At 39.1% G+C, this 18,051-nt stretch overlaps 1 protein-coding gene across 1 annotated transcript; it reads left to right on the forward strand.

Annotated features, from left to right (window-relative positions):
- Window positions 1-1,669: 1,669 nt before the first annotated feature.
- Window positions 1,670-18,051, forward strand: LOC144643983 (uncharacterized). Its single transcript, XM_078503384.1, has 17 exons — window positions 1,670-1,870; window positions 2,500-2,706; window positions 2,932-3,519; window positions 4,185-4,392; window positions 4,918-5,315; window positions 6,849-7,059; window positions 7,354-7,748; window positions 8,036-8,249; window positions 9,113-9,513; window positions 10,504-10,711; window positions 11,411-11,814; window positions 14,044-14,251; window positions 15,037-15,434; window positions 15,643-15,977; window positions 16,129-16,267; window positions 17,186-17,514; window positions 17,981-18,051. The coding sequence occupies exons 3-17, from the start codon at window positions 3,027-3,029 to the stop codon at window positions 17,984-17,986; spliced, it is 4,347 nt and encodes a 1,448-aa protein (XP_078359510.1). The 5' UTR covers window positions 1,670-1,870; window positions 2,500-2,706; window positions 2,932-3,026; the 3' UTR covers window positions 17,987-18,051.

Below are 18,051 nucleotides of genomic sequence, written 5' to 3' on the forward strand. Positions count from 1 at the left end.
GTGCGCCGAAAACAAATTTGTTGTCACTGAGAGTACGGGTCTTCAGAATGCTACCTTCTCAGGACAGCCCGTTAGAATAGAACACCAAATCAAATTGATCAGGAAAATAGATTCACATTCGATTACAAGTGGAAAGAGACACATGGGCGAAAATTCATCGCTGCTGACTGAAACGCCTTTCCTTGACAACTTTGGAAACTGGGTGATCAGCAAAGGTACGTAGAATGCACAAACCAACACCTTTTTGGATCATGAATGAGTGAGTTTCAACAAAACATGTGAAATAGACAGTGCACATTGTAACGATCTTTTTTCTTTTTTTAGCAAATTCGTTAAGTTGTGTGCCGTCAAAGCTATGTCGAAATACAGAAGAAAGGTTACGTTAAGGGAATACGGAATAATACTGTAGATATCCTTACATTGTATTCCTTGATAGCGGAGCTCCACAGTGGCCCGAGGGGCCGCAGAGCGGAGACCCATACCGATAGAAAATCCACAGAAATAGGAAAATCTTGTATTTGAGATTTCGTTCCCAGGACTCGCCCCAACCTCCTTCCCAGGGCTTTTCCCTTGGTTCCAAATCACCAAGGGAAAAGCCCTGGGAACGAGGTTTACGTCGCCCACTTCAGAAATAGATTAACCCTAACCTTTTTGATACTGGGCATCCACATTATTATCAATTGACAGCTATTAATACAAGGTCTCCGCTGACCGGTGTCACGTGACCATATCGCGGGCTCAGGTGTATAACTCATTGAGGTAACGTGTTTTTATAAAGTTGACCGCTGACCGGAAAATGTCGCGAGCTCCAGACCTTTATTTTATATCTATGGTCAGTGAATTCAGACAAAAGGGCAAAGTAAATTGCCGGGGAGCTACGCTTTTAGGCTTGGCTAATTCTATTTAATAGCATTACTTTATTGACGTGTACAAATTGTAATTACAGATATGATTGCCAAGTGTGGAAATAAACATTATGATGTCCGTTATAAAGTATGCGATAGATGTGGCTTTGAGCCTTATGTTCGCCCCAAACACGAACCATGGAAATGCTGTGATGGAGAGAAGCCCTACAATGCAGAAACATCTTTCTGCTGTGGAGGAAGTGTCAGCTTTTTGGAAAATACCCACAGAAGTGCAAAGGAGGCCAGATGTTGCAGTAATGTCGCCTACTTTCCCGACAGGCAGATTTGCTGTCAAGGCAAGTTCGTATTTTTTCCCTCCGTTTTCTGCAGAAAAATTAAAAATTCTTTTGTAACTACTATTCTACATGTTAAAATGTTTTCTATTGTTGAAAACAGAAAGTGCAAAATCAAAAAAAAACTAATAAAACAGGGACTTGATATCGTATTTTTCTTTAATATTGACAGTACAAGGGAAACGAATTTCCGAAGAAACTTGAGCATCTAGCTACTAGTACTGATGATCTCTGAAACATTTGCAAACTTTACATACCGTCTATGTTAGTAATTATATCTGCATTCTGGGTCTAGATTGATTTTAAATTCTGAGGCAATTTTTGTATACCTTTTTTTAGGAAAGGTGCGTGACCTTCCAGGACAAGACACGAATGCTGATGATACTACCGTTCAGTGTTGTGGGAGTAAACCATACTTAACAACACATGGAATCTGCTGTAATGACGTTCTTACACCATTCTACCCGCTGAAGGTGGACAGTAAGGACGCTTTGGAATGTTGTGTTGATCAAGGTTTCAATAAAAGGACAAGTTTCTGTTACTCTTGTGGTAAAAATAAACATGTCCTACCACTAAATGAGAAACAATCGTGGAGCTGCTGTAAGGACAAGGAAATCTATAGAGACGAAGAATCCAGGTGTTGTGAGTATGGTGTGGAGAAGGGAAAACAATGTAAGTGAAACAATTATGATTATGTTTTAATATCAATTTAACATCATTATCGACAGTTACTTGCAAAATAGTCAGCGCGTGCCGCCTAATATTCCGGAATAGTTTTGATTAACGGCGAACGGATTGCATTATTCGTTTCAAACATTCAAACATTCAATTTGATTGGTTAATTTTTGACAGGTTCACGTATTCACGTGTTTACGGTTGGATGATTTACAATATTCAAATTGAATTTGAAGATTTGAAACGAATAATGCAATCCGTTCGCCGTTAATCAAAACTATTCCGGAATATTAGGCGGCATCGCGCGCTGAGTATTTTGACTGTAAATGGTTTCATTTGATCTTGACTTAATTGAAGATTTTAACGGAAAAGAAACAGAATATACTAGAAGAGAGTTATCAGAACACATCTTTGTCTACAAAGTTGCTTAAAAAGGCTAAAAGCGATCCTTACAGGCAAAATCAACGCACTGAATCTTCTGGTAGAAGAAATCGTTGAAATGTAGAGTGAAAGATCTTACAACTTTTCAGAAATTTTTAATGAAGAACCGGGGCGAGGGGGAGGATAGGTAAGGGGTTTAAAGTAAAGATCGCGGGCCATTGACAACAAGTTTTCTTTTCTTTCAGGTAAATGTTTATTCCAGAACAACACATACATTTCTGGACAGCGTTTCTTAGACGGACCAGCCTCTGTCTCTTGTCGTTCATGTATTTGCAACGATGGGAAGTCTGCTTGTGAAACCGTTAAATCCTGCCCACCTAAGCTTCCCAGTATATGCACTTTTCATCCCGCAAATGACGAGTGTTGTCCATATTTTCAATGCCTTAATAGCGGTAAGTAATGCAATGAATGTCTTCCTGAAACTAGAGGTATACGTTTTGAGGAAAAAAGTAGTTGTTATAACAGTCACAACGAGCTTTTCAGCCAAAACAATATTGACTTAATTGTAGATCATTTATTTCACGTGATAAGCAATGGAAATGAGCTCTCGTTTTCATATTAACTGCTTTAATATCTCTAAATAACAATAGTTGTATTGAATCTTTTTTTTAAAATAGAAATTCGCAACTACAAGTTGTTTTTAAGAAGAAAGTCCCATGTGTCAATATTGAATGCTATTCCCGGGCTGAAAGCGCTAACTATCTCTTTCTGGATGAGGACTCTACAGGGCAGTGAAGGAACAGCTCTTTCCTATGCTACTGAAAGTCAGCCGGACGAACTGGTTATCAAGACACATCCCAGGGTGGGGGTGATCCTTAAGGGTTCTCCACAGGGCAGTGAAGAGGACTGGGACTTAAACGACGGGAAGTGGCATTTCTTGTGGATAGAGAGGGACTCTACTGGACTGACCATCCGTGAAGGGGACAATACGGTTTCCCTAACTTCCATTCAAACATCACTGGAGGGGGGTGGATACCTTGTACTTGGACAACGACAGCAGTCCCAGAAAAAGTTTATCGAGGCAAAGGCTTTCGTGGGAGAAATTTCTCATTTGAACATATGGAACGAAAGGAGAACTAGAAAAGATTTTGAGGTGATACGAAAGGACTGCATTGGGTTAAACATTGGTAATATATTTCACTTGTCAGACGGTACGATTGACTCTCATCAAAGTGCGTCTATTATTGCAGCAGATATGTGTTCAAGTAAGTTATTATTAGTTGCTTCAATTCTATGATCGCGAAAGCATGGATTTAAATAAAAGATAATGACACCTACTCTAAGATTATTTATGGCACATTAATCTTTTTACATTTATATTTATTGTCAGTGAATTCCTTTTCCCCTGGTGGCGATTTGTACTCGTTTCGCGCATTATTTGTACTCCACAAAGCGAGGTTGACTATTAACAAGCGTTACGCCTTCTTGTTATTTCTTAGTGTTCGAACTCCTGTATGACGCTGTTTTAATATTTTTTCCAATTTAACGCTCGTAATACGTGTGCACTTTTTCAAGGAAACATTTATAGAGTACGGAAGGCAGATTGCGATTTCTCTTTTTCACATCATAGTAGCCAGAAGATGGCAAAGACTCATTCCCCGGTACAATCAGTTCTAAACAAAATAACCTTTTATAACTACAAAAATAACAAATCCAATCGAAAATCTGTCACACCCAAAAAACTTCATTTATTCATTTATTAATTAATTAAGTGATTTATAATTATTTATTTATTTTTATTTAATTATTTATTTATTTTTTGCTTTTTTATAGTAGTTAGAGCAAAGTATTTTACGGCAAATATCTCTAGTAAGATGACGGCCATCAAATTATTAAAAACGCCGTTCTCTTTACCCAACCCGTTTTTTAGATAAAGCTCTCCATTTTCCAAACAAAGGAGTCACTGACGTTGTCACAATCTCGAACATGCGCAGTGTGACAGATTTCACGATATGTCTGTGGATGAACTCGGCTGACAGTCAAGGGACTCCTCTCAGTTATGCTGTGTCTAGCGAGGCTAATGAGCTGCTCATATTTTACAACGGATATTTTCAGTTGTACATTGGTGGCACACAAAGGTTGTATATACAATACGAGTTGCATGAAGAAAAGTCAATCATGCTTACTGTTCCCATTTTAGCTTGATGGCAGTGGTTAAATTACAGTGGTTTAAAAAGCTATCTGATATTTATCTTAATACGTTTTAAATTGTACATGTACTTTTTCTTTTATATTTGCTTTATATTAACCTGTATTTTTATCCACATGAACAAACAAGTTTCGCACTTTTACACCGTTTAACCTACTTGCTTGCTTGCTTGCTTACTTACTTACATACTTACTATGTACATTCCTGTACATTTAATATATTCAACTTGATACATCTAAAAGAACAACAATCGTTGCTGAATGCATCAACAGCTCTAACAGAGGTTTTTGGTTTTACTAACAGAGCTTTGATATAAATGCCCTAACCAAATTGTTATGACATTCCAGATTCAACTCCAAAACATTTTTTTAAGGCAAATTATAAATGTCAGCCAGTTCAATTTATCTGCATGTCTGATGTCTGATGTCTAATGTATTTAATATTATTCTTATAGACAAACATCAGTATCTGTCCACAACGGTGTATGGCAGCATTTCTGTGTAACATGGCAAAGTAGCTCAGGAACACTGAAATTATACAAAAATGGCGACAAGAAAGATGAATTTCCTAGCTTCAAAACAGGATACAAGATTAAACAAGGTGGTACATTGGCATTAGGACAGAAGCAAGTTTCTGTCGGTGGTGGTTTTGAAGCTTCTAAGTCGTTTAAAGGAATGCTATCAAATGTGAACGTATGGAATCAGGTGCTCACTGATACACAACTTAAGGAGATGTCAAAATCGTGTCTTCTAGATGAATGGAATGCAGGGAACTTATACAAATGGCGCAATTTTCTTCGAGAGGCAAAAGCAACGCTTGTCGAACCATCTTCATGTAAAACGTTAGGAACGGGTAAGTGGCAATAAGGGCTGGATCCTGTGATTTTCAATACGGAGGGGAGGGGTGTTTGTGCCATAGGTAACAATTAAGTGCACCAGGTTTGTTTAAGACACCTAGGTAATATATGACGAACCGATAAACGCGACAGCGAAATAAGCATTAAATATCTAAACCAAAATTTATTAACAAACCATTTGAGTCACTGTTATTGGTGCATTTCGATCCTCATTATTGAGCACACTGCAGGACGTTGCTCCCTCGTGGGGACACTTTCGACCTGGTCTTGCGTTTTTCTCGATGATCCACCCCCTTCGCATCTGTTAGATAAGCAGAAAAAAGTCAAAACGTCGCGATCAACATCTCAAAGTGATTTCAATTTGAAGCATAACGTATTTTGATAAACGGTTTTTGAAAGTGAAATGAGTGAAATATGTAGTTTGGTAGTTTATATACGGCACAATATTACTAGGATTAATTTCATTTTATTGAAGCACGAATCGGATATTTTTGGAAGATAAAAGGTCGTTCCTTTTGACAAAACGCCGAGAGAAGAACCCGCGTCTTACCGTTTAGCTGTAATCAGTCAGTAGCGTGAACAATGTAAAAAATACAGACACAACAAACCTAAATAATTAATTAAGAGCACTTCTAAACAAGTGAAGCAAAGGTGGGAATAATAGAAAAAAATTAACCCTTCTTCCCCCCCCTCCCGTTCGTGTTTTTGTGTTGAGGTAGCCAACCTCGGGGAATGAGGAAAAACGAATATATTTGAATTGGCAATTGTAACTGCGCCATGGTAACCCCGCTTAAGCCTTAGGTCTATGTTTTAAGGAAACATTTTACTCTCAAAAAGAAAAAATATGGGAGTCTGGTTGTGGAGTAAATGCAAACCAATTCAAACGAAATACCCCACGGAAGTAGAGCCACTCTGACTATGTACTGCAAAAATAGCTTTACAAACAAGCAATTTGGACGTTCGATGTGGCAAACTGTTAGATTTGACCTTTTCTCCTATAGTCCCTGCTAGATTTGGCGAAAAACAACTTGAAGCAATTGTCAAAACTTGCAAGGCAGGCTTTGTACAAATTACATTTCACCAAATTCACAGGTCAAAACCTTATCAATCAATTTTAGGTAGCAGACAACACGATAAAATTTAGTTTTGAAGCTGAAAAATGAAGGAGAGTTAACAAATAATAAATGTAACTTTGCTTTTTATCTTCTCAGAAAAGTGCTCTTAAAGCTACAACTTCGTTTTATCGATTGAAAAGAATGGATACTTTGGAGAGCACTGAGGCCCTTAATCCCACCGCCGCTTAATTATTTTACGTGAATTAAAACGGTTGATGAGCAAATTTATATATCGTGGAGTTTGAAAATGGTGATCTAGTCCAAATACTAAGAACTGCTCCCATGCGTCATCAGGCAATCAAATTCAAAGATTCCGAATTTTGAACCTCTGAGATACTTTAAAAAAAGTGACTTCATTGTGAAACATCTGTTCTCTACATTGACGAGTTCTTTTAATAAATTTCCTTCCTGTAGATAATGCTTTCCATTTTCCAAACAAAGGAGTTAGTGATGTTGTTAAACTCGCGGGAATGCCCAGCTTGACGGCGTTCACGGTGTGTCTCTGGATGAGCTCAACTAGCAATGAAGGAAGTCCTTTCAGTTATGCTGTGCGAGACAAAGATAATGAGCTGCTCATATACTACACAAATCAAAAGTTTCAACTGCTTATTGGTGGCGATACCAGGTTACAAAAAATTTTACATTGCATGATTGGCTTTTTTTTTTGCCTTTGGCCATTGCTTTTATTTTTATTAGCCTTATAATGTTAAGATCATTTTGAAAGTTGTGATCTGTCTTTACTGTACTATGCATGCCCATCTGTCTGTCTGTCTGTCTGTCTTTCTATCTGTCTATCTACATATTTGTCTGTCTGTTTATCTATCTTTCTATCTACCTATTTGTTTGTCTGTCTGTCCGTTTATTTATTTATGTATTTATTTCTCTGTTCATTCATTAATTTATCTATTCAATTCAATAGCGATATTTCAGTATCCGCTAACAACGGCCTATGGCATCACATTTGTGTAACATGGGGAAAAAATCAAGGGTTATACAAATTTTACAAAGACGGCGAATTGAAACAGCAAGGTACGCTTAAGCGAGACCACACAATAAGACCAGGTGGCACTTTGGTGCTGGGACAAGAGCAAGACTCGGATGGTGGCGACTTTAGTGCTGATCAATCCTTCCAAGGAAAGCTGTCAAATGTCAACGTATGGAATAATGTACTGACTGATGAACAAATTGAAACGATGTCAAAATCATGTCTGGCGGATGTAGCCGGTAATGACAAAGTATTCAAATGGCTCGATTTCCTCCACGAAGGAGGAGCAACGCTTGTTAAACCATCTCCCTGTGAACCGATGGGAATGGGTAAGTGATAGAGATACATATATGCCTAAAGGACGTATCTTCTTTAGGCATTTTTATGTTCCGTTTCCAAGTAGAATACAGTCTCTTTTATCTTTTCTGTTGCTCTGATGGACATTGCAAAATCTTGTCATCTCGCAAGTACTTATTTCTTTATTTTGCGGATAGTCCAGAATCTATTCCTCGCACTCCATACCGTGACCTACCAACTCACTCACTCACTCACTCACTCACTCACTTGCTTGCTTCTCATTAACACTGGTGCATTTTTTCTTTTTCTTTCACCTTAGCACACCAGCTACATTTCCCAAACAAAGGAGTAAATGATTTCGTCAAAATCTCGGGCATGCGCAGCAGTTTGACTGATTTTACCGTGTGTCTATGGATGAGCTCGAGTAATACTGAAGGAAGTCTTATCAGTTATGCTGTTTCAGACTCGTATAATGAGCTACTACTCTACTACAACAGACGTCATTTTTCTTTGTACATTGGTGGCGACAGCAGGTTATAACTTACTGAATTTTCGTTAGTTATCTCACCACTTTTGTTAAGTTATAAACATTTTTTACGAATGTCGTTAGACCAGGCAGGACGTAAGACAAAGAACGTATGTAAAGTTAAAGTCCCTTGTTAATTTTTCTTTTTGTCGATAGAGATAGAGACATTTCAATGGACCGCCTGAAAGCCCGATCGCCCTTAGTCGATTCGCCCGGACCAAAATTTGGTTCGCCCTTATTTTTTTCTAACGCGATTACTTTTAAAAAAATTGGCGTCTTATGCATCTCCTTTCCTGATCATTTCTAGTTCTCTGATGAGCTTATTGGTGATTGATGCACGGCAAGCCGGAGATCGACATCCGCCATCGATTAGAGTAAATCACACACGCCAAGACAGTTTTTTCGCTCGAACATTTCTCAACGTAATACGGTGTATAAAAGTAATCGCGATTAATTCTGATTAAAATTGAGTGACGATTCGAATTTACTTCAGTTATAAACATATAATATCAGCTACAAATCGACTCTTAGTCCGGGCGAATCGACACAGGACGAACGGCCCTCCGTATCCAGCGGGTTTCCACGAATCAAACGAGCGAGGAAAGCGCAGCAGTCATACGAGCCACGATGTTTGGTTCAAAGCAAGTCCTGAGTTCATAATACTTCAATGATGCATAAAATAAACTAGGGAGGACTTTTAGAGGCCAATGCATCTTACACAAAAAATCCTAGAGACTTAGAAAAGCCTAGCAAATATGAATAAACAATGCATTACAGCAATGTAACCAATACAAACGCCCCTTTGTGACATTAGCTACCCAAGTCGGAGTTCTAGGTAAATGTATTGACCGGTAACTATTCTTTCCGTAGACAAACATCAGTAACAGCGAATGATGGCGTATGGCATCACATTTGTGTATCGTGGCAAAGCAGCTCGGGATCATGGAAATTATACAAAGACGGCGGACTGGCAGGCCCCAACACCGCCAGCTTCAAGAGAGGTTATACGATAAGGCGAGGTGGCGCCATGGTTTTAGGACAAGATCAAGATTCGGTGGGTGGTGGCTTTGCGACCGATGACTCTTTTCAAGGAATGTTAGCAAATGTGAACGTGTGGAACAAAGTGCTGACTCCTGACCAAATTGAAACGATGTCCAAATCATGTCTGGTGGGTGAAGAAAATGCCGGAAAAGTATTTAAATGGCTCGACTTTCTTCGTGAAGGAGTACCAAGGCTTGTTAAACCATTTTCCTGTGAACCGTTTAGTAAAGGTAGGTTACAGTTCAAGATATGTTCGTAATGTTATCAAACATACTGTCTATCTGCTGAAGTATACTCCCTGTTTGTTTCAATACCGTATTTATTCGATTTAAAGCCCAACCTCGAATAAGCGCCCATATCGAATAAGCGCCCACCCTGTACGTAGGAAAAGTTAATAAGCGCCCATCCTCGAATAAGCGCCCACCCCACCTCCTTCATAACAAACCCTGAAGTGCACAAGAGGAGTATTGATAAAAATTAAGTATTCTACAAAAACGTTCAATGAACAGTTAAAGTTTTGCTTTGGTGCATCTTCGCGTCTCATTAGTATTCATTTTTTTGTTGCAAAATAAACTTACAACTTGCTAAAAATGGTAAAAATTTAATAAGCGCCCAGTGAGCTTAATCGAATAAATACGGTATTTGACGCTTTTACCGAGACCCGTGAAGACGTTCCACGAACTGAATTTGTTGACCGGGGCTTGTTTAGGCATAATTCGTTACTTTTGGCCATAATTTTTATCCGATTTTGGTTGCCAATGTACTACGGATGAGCGCATGCTGTCCAAAATAATTTGATACATCCGGGAGTTTCATAAATGCCTTAGCCCCCTTTGTGTCTCGTCCAATTAACATAAGGGCATATCTGGGAGAGAAATCGGCCAAACTGTGTGCTACGGCCCACAAAAAAGGGGAAATCAATGAGAAGAAAGTGGTCGAATAATGGAACTACCATCAAAGTATTTGCGTACTTTAAAGGAGTTTTCTGAATCAGTTATAGTTTGAATATTTAACAATTGTCACTACAGTCCCCCGAGGCCTTTTACTTAGAATTGTAACACTTTCTTCTTATGCACACACATGGGCATAGATATGGTTGTTACTTATGTGACAAAATGTTTCCGTATATCTTTTTTATTTATCTTTATGAAATCCGCTAACCTGGGTTTGACAAGAATTCCAGTGAAACTAATACATATCTTTTTTTCTGCTCACGATAGATTACGCTTTCAGCTTTCCGGACAAAGGTGTTAATGACTTTGTCAAAGTCTCAGGCATGCCCATTTTAACAGAATTCACGATGTGTCTGTGGATGAGTTCGAGTGAACGTCGAGGGTCTCCTTTTAGTTACGCTGTACCAGACGAGGATAATGAGCTGTTACTGTACTACGACAAATATTTTCGGTTGTACATTGGTGGCGTAGAAAGGTTGTATAGATATTACGAGTATGGGAAAACTTTAACCATGGTTCTATTCATTGAACTATTATTATTATCACAATTAACTCCACAATGTTTATACCTTCTTGGACAATTGTTTTGAACGTCGTTTGACAAGAGAACAAGAAGCATGCTAGTAATTATTTGAGAAGAATGTGCACGCCAGAATTCTTACTAGTTCAAGTAACAATCACTCCTTTCAGTTGCGCTGTGTAGAGATCAGGATAACACAACAAGCTATTCATCAATTTCAGTGCAACTTACAAATCGTTGAACTTCTTCATCCCTAACACACCCAGGTAATGTAAACGCTAGACCTGGCAAGACAGATAATATAAAACAGCTCATATTCGCCCACTGACGGATACAGGTTCACCGTCATCATTGGCAAAAGAAGTCAACATCAAAAAACGTAACTAAAGTGAAAACAGTTGTAGGTACAGACGCAAAAGCTGTAGCCAGTTTGAGAAATTGGGATTTATAGGTACAGAGTCTAAATGCACGTTGTCGAACAGGGTTTATGGCAACATGTTTATGTCGGATCAGACCATACCACAAATAAATGGCATTATTACTGAGACCTATTATGGGACGTTTTCAAGGACGTGGCCTTTTTGATTTAACATTAAATTCTGCAGTTGCATCCCTGATGTTTTGTATTTACGTATTTATCTTTTTCTTCTACAGTCAGACAGCAGTAACCGCTAATGACGGTGTGTGGCATCACATCTGTGTGTCGTGGAAAAGCAGTACGGGATTATGGAAACTCTACAAAGACTGTGACTTAAAACATGACGGCGGCGAAGAGTTGAAGAAAGGTTACACGATAAGAGCAAGTGGCACTTTAGTGCTGGGACAAGACCAAGACGAGGTCGGTGGTGGCTTTACAACTGCTGATTCCTTCCAAGGAATGTTATCAAATGTCAACGTTTGGGATCGAGTGCTTCCTACCTCGCAAATAAAAGAGATGTCGCAATCTTGTCAGCTGGATGAATCGAATGAAGGGAATGTGTTCAAATGGCCCGATTTCCTTCGCCAAGGAGGCACAACGCTTGTTAAACCGTCTCCCTGTGAGCCGTTTGCGATTATGAGTAAGTGACCGTTTATACACGTTTAATAAAAATGCATTTAATTCCAGCAAAAAATGTTTTGGCCAGGGTCAACAACTTCTTTTTAAGGGCATTCGCGCTAACTGTTTATGCGCATTGTTACTGGGCACATAATTCATGCATCGAGCGTGCGCGCAGAGGAAAATTCTAAACACGTGAAATGTACCACTAAGAAGATTTACAAATAAAGATACAAGTTCGCAGAAAAAGGAATAAACTATGTTATCGAGGAGCTAAAGCAGAGCATTACTGCAAAATTAAAGCCACCAAGATCAAAAGAAATGAAAATCGGAAGAAGCATTTTAGACTAAACAGTATGTCTGAGACAAACCAAAGCAAATTTTATGAAAAGCTGGACGAAGAAAAAACATCAAGCGAAGAGGTGCCAGGCCCTGGAAAAAAGCTAGACAGTTTTGGTGTGAGCTTTGGAGTCACGAAAAAGAACACAACAAGGAAAGACTGGTTGAAACACTTAAAAAATAGCAATACACACAAGCAAGAAGATTTAAATATCAACGAACACAAGGCAAGCAATTTGTAAAAAAATGTCCCGAATTGGAAGGCTCCAGGTCCGCACCTTGTACAAGGATTTTGGCTCAAGAATTTTAAGAGGTTTCATACACGCATGGCAGACCAGCTTAACTCATGCCTAACAAACAGACAATGCCCCCAAATGGATGAAAACAGGAAGAACTGTGCTAGCTGATAGTCACAGATCCTGAGAAGGGGGAAGCTGTGGGAAATTATAGACCAGTAACATGTCTACTAATCATGTGGAAAATGCTGACTGGAATTATTTCGAATGTTCTATACATTTTTCTGGACGAGGAAAATTTACTACCAAAAGAACAAAAAGAATGCAGGAGGGGCTCTCTAGGGACAAACAAGCAGCTTTTCATCGCCAAAATGACAATAAAGGAGAGGAAAACATTAAAGGAGAGCAAAACAAGGAAGAACAATCTAAACTCATTTTCTCAAACTCATTTAGTATTCATAAGTCCACATGACCATTTGAATCAGGTTGATGAACTTGATACCCGATGAAACACCGCATTAGAATCTTAAGAGTACTGATTTAAGATCAAACACGTGTATTTTTAATGAGATGTTTTAATAATACGAGTCCTGAATTTGGCACAATCCAATAGATCTAATAAACGATAATTCCTAAAAATACAGGTGGCGTCAGATACCACATAATAGTATCATTCCATGGTCAGTCTTTGTGGATATCTCTTTCTCGCGTTTTGGCGGCTTTCATGATAAAATTTGCTAAGCCAACAGTTGAAACTCATAAGGGTTATTTATACGAGAAAATAAGACGGCCTCCTGGATTAAGAACAGAACCACTTCGGCAACTTTAACTTGTCATTCGTTAAAAATCGTCAAGACCCTTCGTTCTTTTCTTCCTTGAAAGGGCTTAGCTTCTCTTTAAGGTCGGGACACACTAGGCGACAAGTCGCAGCGACAGGTCGCTGCGACAAGCCGCTCCGTGTGTACTTCTTCAAAACAAGTCGCTGCGACAAGGCGTTGTTCGGTGCTAAAAACAGCGAATTTGGAAGAGTGGGAATGCGAACTAGTTTTCCAATTCAATATGGCGAAAATACATGACGTTCTCTCATTGGTTAATTTATATTTTGTCGCTCTCGCAGCGATTTATCGCAGACGTGTACATACGCCACGACAACGCTGCTATCGCTCATTTTGTCGCTGCGATGTGTCGCACGAATTTAAACCAGTTTGAATTCATGCGACACATCGCAGCAACAAAATTCTGTCGCAGCGACTTGTTTGTCGCAAGAATTCACGCGACGTGTTGCAGCGACGTGTCGCCTAGTGTGTGCCGACCTTTACCATTTTTGGCTCGCGAAACCGCTCCTTTCTTCAAGACTAGTGATCAAACGGCAATTTCTCATCAGTGCATACAAATGCATGCTTATATTAATTGCAGAAAAGGGCAAATATTTAACACTGCACGTTTACCTTAAATTCTTAGGTATATCGTCCACAGTTCCTGGAAATGTTTAGTAGTGACTTCCATTTGTTGTGCTCAGTAGTATATGTTTTGATTTTTGCGAAGCTCCCATACTAATATGATAGCAAAAACCAACAATGTCTTTACTGATTTGAAAGTATGTACTAAAATGTGTTAATGGATTTGGCATAAAAGTTATAGAAACTAATGTCCTCTTTCTATTCTTGTCCTTTTAGGCTACACTTTCCATTTTCCAAACGAGGGAGTGGATGACGTTGTCAAAAGCCCGCGCATGCCGAGTTTCACAGATTTCACTGTGTGTTTGTGGATGAGTTCGAGTGACATTCATGGGAGTCTTCTTAGTTATGCTGTATCTGACCAGGCTAATGAGTTACTCATATACTACGACAGATGTCTTGAACTGTACATCGATGGCGCAAAAAGGTTGTGTAGATATTACGAGTAGGGACAATGTTAATCTTGAATCGTATTTATCAAATTACTACTGCTTTAATTAGTTTATTACCTCACCATGTTTATCTTTTCCTGTGCAATCGACAATCAACGATGTTAGACAAGAAAAAACGTTAAGAAAGTGATAAATGATCGTCGCAGTGAATTTCCAATTTAAGCAATTGGAATAAATAAGCCTGAAAAAAAAATTCAGGGCTTCAACGGGATTCGAACCCCTGACCTCCGCGATACCGGTGCGATGCTCTACCAACTGAGCTATTGAAGCCACACATTGGGAGCGAGGTCAATTGTGAGTTCATATTTTCCCGCGAGAGGAGTGAAATGATGTAATGTATATGAAATGATTCATATATGAACTGCGGATGTATATGAAAGTGATAAATCGATCGTCGCAGTGAATTTCCAATTTAAGCAATTGGAATAAAGAAGGCTTCTTTATTCCAATTGCTCAAATTGGAAATTCACTGCGACGATCATTTATCACTTTCATATTCATCCGCAGTTCATATATGAATCATTTCATATACATTACATCAAAAAACGTTAAACAAGACTAAATCGACATGTTATGTTTTCAAAAGAAAGTTATTTTATATAATTTTCTAAAAGAACTGTTGTGCTGCGTTGGTGGGGAGGTCTAAAACATACATGTGAGAGGATTCAGTTTTGCAACTGAAAAATACTAGATGCTGCACTCAAACAGCACAAATTACTACACAGTTGAAATCTTGATGTATTGCATCGATTTCTTCTAGGACGACGTCAATAACAACTTCTGACGGCGTATGGCACCACATCTGTTCATCGTGGGCAAAGAATTCGGGATCATGGAAAATTTACAAAGATGGTCTCCTTGAACACGAAGGCAAGAATTTCAAGACAGGTCACACGATAAGATCAGGTGGTACATTAGTGCTGGGACAAGAGCAAGACTCGGTTGGTGGTGGCTTTCAAGCTAGTCAATCCTTCCAAGGAATGTTATCAAACGTTAACATGTGGAGTCACGTACTTACTGAAACACAAATTAAGGAGATGTCAAAGTCATGTCAGCTTGATGAATGGAATGACGGAAATGTACGCAGATGGTCCGAATTTCTAAGTGAAGGAGGTGCAAAGCTGGTTCAACCATCTCCATGTAAACCGGTTGAAATGGGTAGGTGACATTCTATAGGCACATACTTGATAAACATCAGTCAATCTATAATAATACACGTTCAGTGAATAAAAGGAAGTGTCGTGTTCAAATATAAGTGGGGCCGTCAAGGTGTCATTGATGCAAATTGTTTAAGAGCATCAGAAATGCTGGATGAAACCAGCATTTTTTTAAATGTCTTTGTTGTATAAATATTGATTAAAATTAGGTTGCCGAGATGCCCTTGGGATGGAAAGCCGGGCAATCACTGACGTCCAGATTAGTGCCTCTTCACAGTGGAATGCTAATCATGCCGCCATCCAGGGAAGATTACACTTTAAAAAATCTGGAAGTAAACAAGGAGGCTGGTCAGCTGGCAGCAATAATGCCAATCAATGGCTTCAGATTGATTTGGGTAATGCGTACACTAGAGTCACAGTCGTGGCGACACAAGGGAGAAATTCTGACACATACAACGAGTGGGTGACTAAATACAAGCTGCAGTACAGTAACGATGGGACGAACTTCCACTACTATCGGGAACGAGGACAAGCCACGGACAAGGTTGAATTTCAACCTTTTTTAGTCAGCTTGCTAACTAAATATCGCTTGTCCTTTAAATCGGCTTTTGTTGGATGATTGTGCTTTAAGTTTAGAGTTCTTTTGAACAACCTGCCAGGGTGGTACTAGATTGAATGTCACCTTACTTATTTAGGAACTTGCTGGAAACGCAGACCAGGACACCATTGTTTATCATGTACTAACTCCACAAGTTATGGCACGTTACTTCCGGTTTCGACCACTGTTTTGGCACGATCACATTTCAATGAGAGTAGAGCTCTATGGGTGTTCAGGTGCTGTACATAACAAGTTCCTGTTTTATCAGTTATCCTTTAACTTTTGAAAGCTTTCAATTCTCACAAGTCATTGGTTATAGAATTGAAAGATATGGTTGACCTAAAAATAATACTTAGGCTTGACAATTAGAACATATTAAGCTGAACTTAGAATATCAGACAAAATTGCAGTTTAAAGTGATAATAATAATGCTGCTAGTGCTTTTGGTTAGCTGTTTATTGATGGGACGCGATAATGTTACTATGGGTCAACTGTGTTTGCAATCAAATAGTTGGTCGGATTGAGTTGATGCTGTTCTCTCGGTACATAGCAAAGTACGGGCATCCGGGGGCATGCTTCCCGGAAAAAAATTCAGAACCTCGATCAGAAACGTTATTTTAGGCATTCTGGCAGAATTGTTTGCCGGACAATTTTTATAGATGCCATAATACAACACATAAAAGTTAGTTATTTGAAATGCCCCCTTACACGGCAAATGTTTTCGCATGGCCCCCCTTTTCTGGCCTGCCTCCAATCAAATTCTGAATCAAATTCTGAATTTTAATAATAAATTATGCGCTCTTTTTCTTTAATAACTCTAACTCTATAACTTGATCGACACACTAAGGGCATCCTTTTCATGTTGGGTTCGGCCAAACTGTAAATCCAGCTACGGGACGGATAAAATGTGTGTTACGCGAGCTGGCGGCATTTGCATTTGCGCCCAAAGTTATGAACATGTAAACTGTGAAATAATGTGTTTTCTGCATGTTTCACTTCTCCTCATGTGAGGGAGTGGGGAGGGGGAGGTGGATCCTGAAACCAAACATGACAAGAACCCTGTATGCAGGAGTTGTAGTGCAACTTGCTTCTCTGAAGCTCTGGAGATATACTCACTTTGCATTAATTTTGTATCGATCCCTCAAAACGTTTAGATTGTTACGGAGCTCTTGGTATGGAAAACGGTTTAATCGTGAATGGAAAAATTAGTGCCTCTTCACAATGGAATGGTAATTATGCCGCCATCCAGGGAAGACTGCACTTTAAAAAATCTGGAAGTAAAGCAGGGGCATGGTCAGCTGGCAGCAATAACGTCAACCAGTGGCTCCAAGTTGATCTAGATAGTCAGCAAACAAGAGTGACAGGTGTAGCAACACAAGGGAGAAATGCTTACAACCAGTGGGTGACAAAGTACAAGCTTGAGTACAGCAATGATGGAACGAACTTCCAATACTACAGGCAACAAGGACAAACCACAGATAAGGTGAAGCAGAAGTTTAGTGTAGCTCACCGAAACGCTGATTTATAGCTTTTTTGTTCAATTTGGCTCTTTTTTGGGTACTCCAATAGGGCTCACCTTATGATATAAGCCCGGGCCTATAGGACGTTGATAAATGGATCGGTGGGTAGCCTCTGGTCAGAGCAAGAGCTATAGGGTATCATTTGGATAGTTATGCACCATAAATGTAACAAAATATTGCTCAATTATCCCTTTATGTGTGGTGATTTGTTTTGTTTTTTCAGTCCTCGAACTTCAAATAATTTAAACCTTATAATTTCCCTTTATGGTTCATGCTATCGGGAGTCAGACAACTGTTGGCATTCCAAACAAGTAGAGTCTCAGTGAACATTAGTCGCTTTTACAATATATCAGGCTGATTCATAAAAGTAAAATTTACTTCTGTTAATGTACAGTTCTACAAATGAATGGGATTAAAAAAGGATGAGAGATATGATTTGTCATATTATTGATGTAGGAATTTGCTGGAAACAAAGACCAAGACACTGTTGTATACCATGC

The sequence above is a fragment of the Oculina patagonica genome, chromosome 2 (assembly GCF_052425735.1).
Source record: "Oculina patagonica isolate OP01 chromosome 2, crgOcupat, whole genome shotgun sequence".
Classification (NCBI taxonomy): Eukaryota; Metazoa; Cnidaria; class Anthozoa; order Scleractinia; family Oculinidae; genus Oculina; species Oculina patagonica.

Bases quoted from the DNA above. Each gene is read 5' to 3' on its own strand.
- LOC144643983 (XM_078503384.1), top strand. From the start codon at position 3,027: ATGAGGACTCTACAGGGCAGTGAAGGAACAGCTCTTTCCTATGCTACT. The intron at 9,514-10,503 runs GTAGGTTACAGT...TGCTCACGATAG, and splicing joins CTGTGAACCGTTTAGTAAAG to ATTACGCTTTCAGCTTTCCG. The intron at 16,268-17,185 runs GTGCTGTACATA...CAAAACGTTTAG, and splicing joins AGAGCTCTATGGGTGTTCAG to ATTGTTACGGAGCTCTTGGT.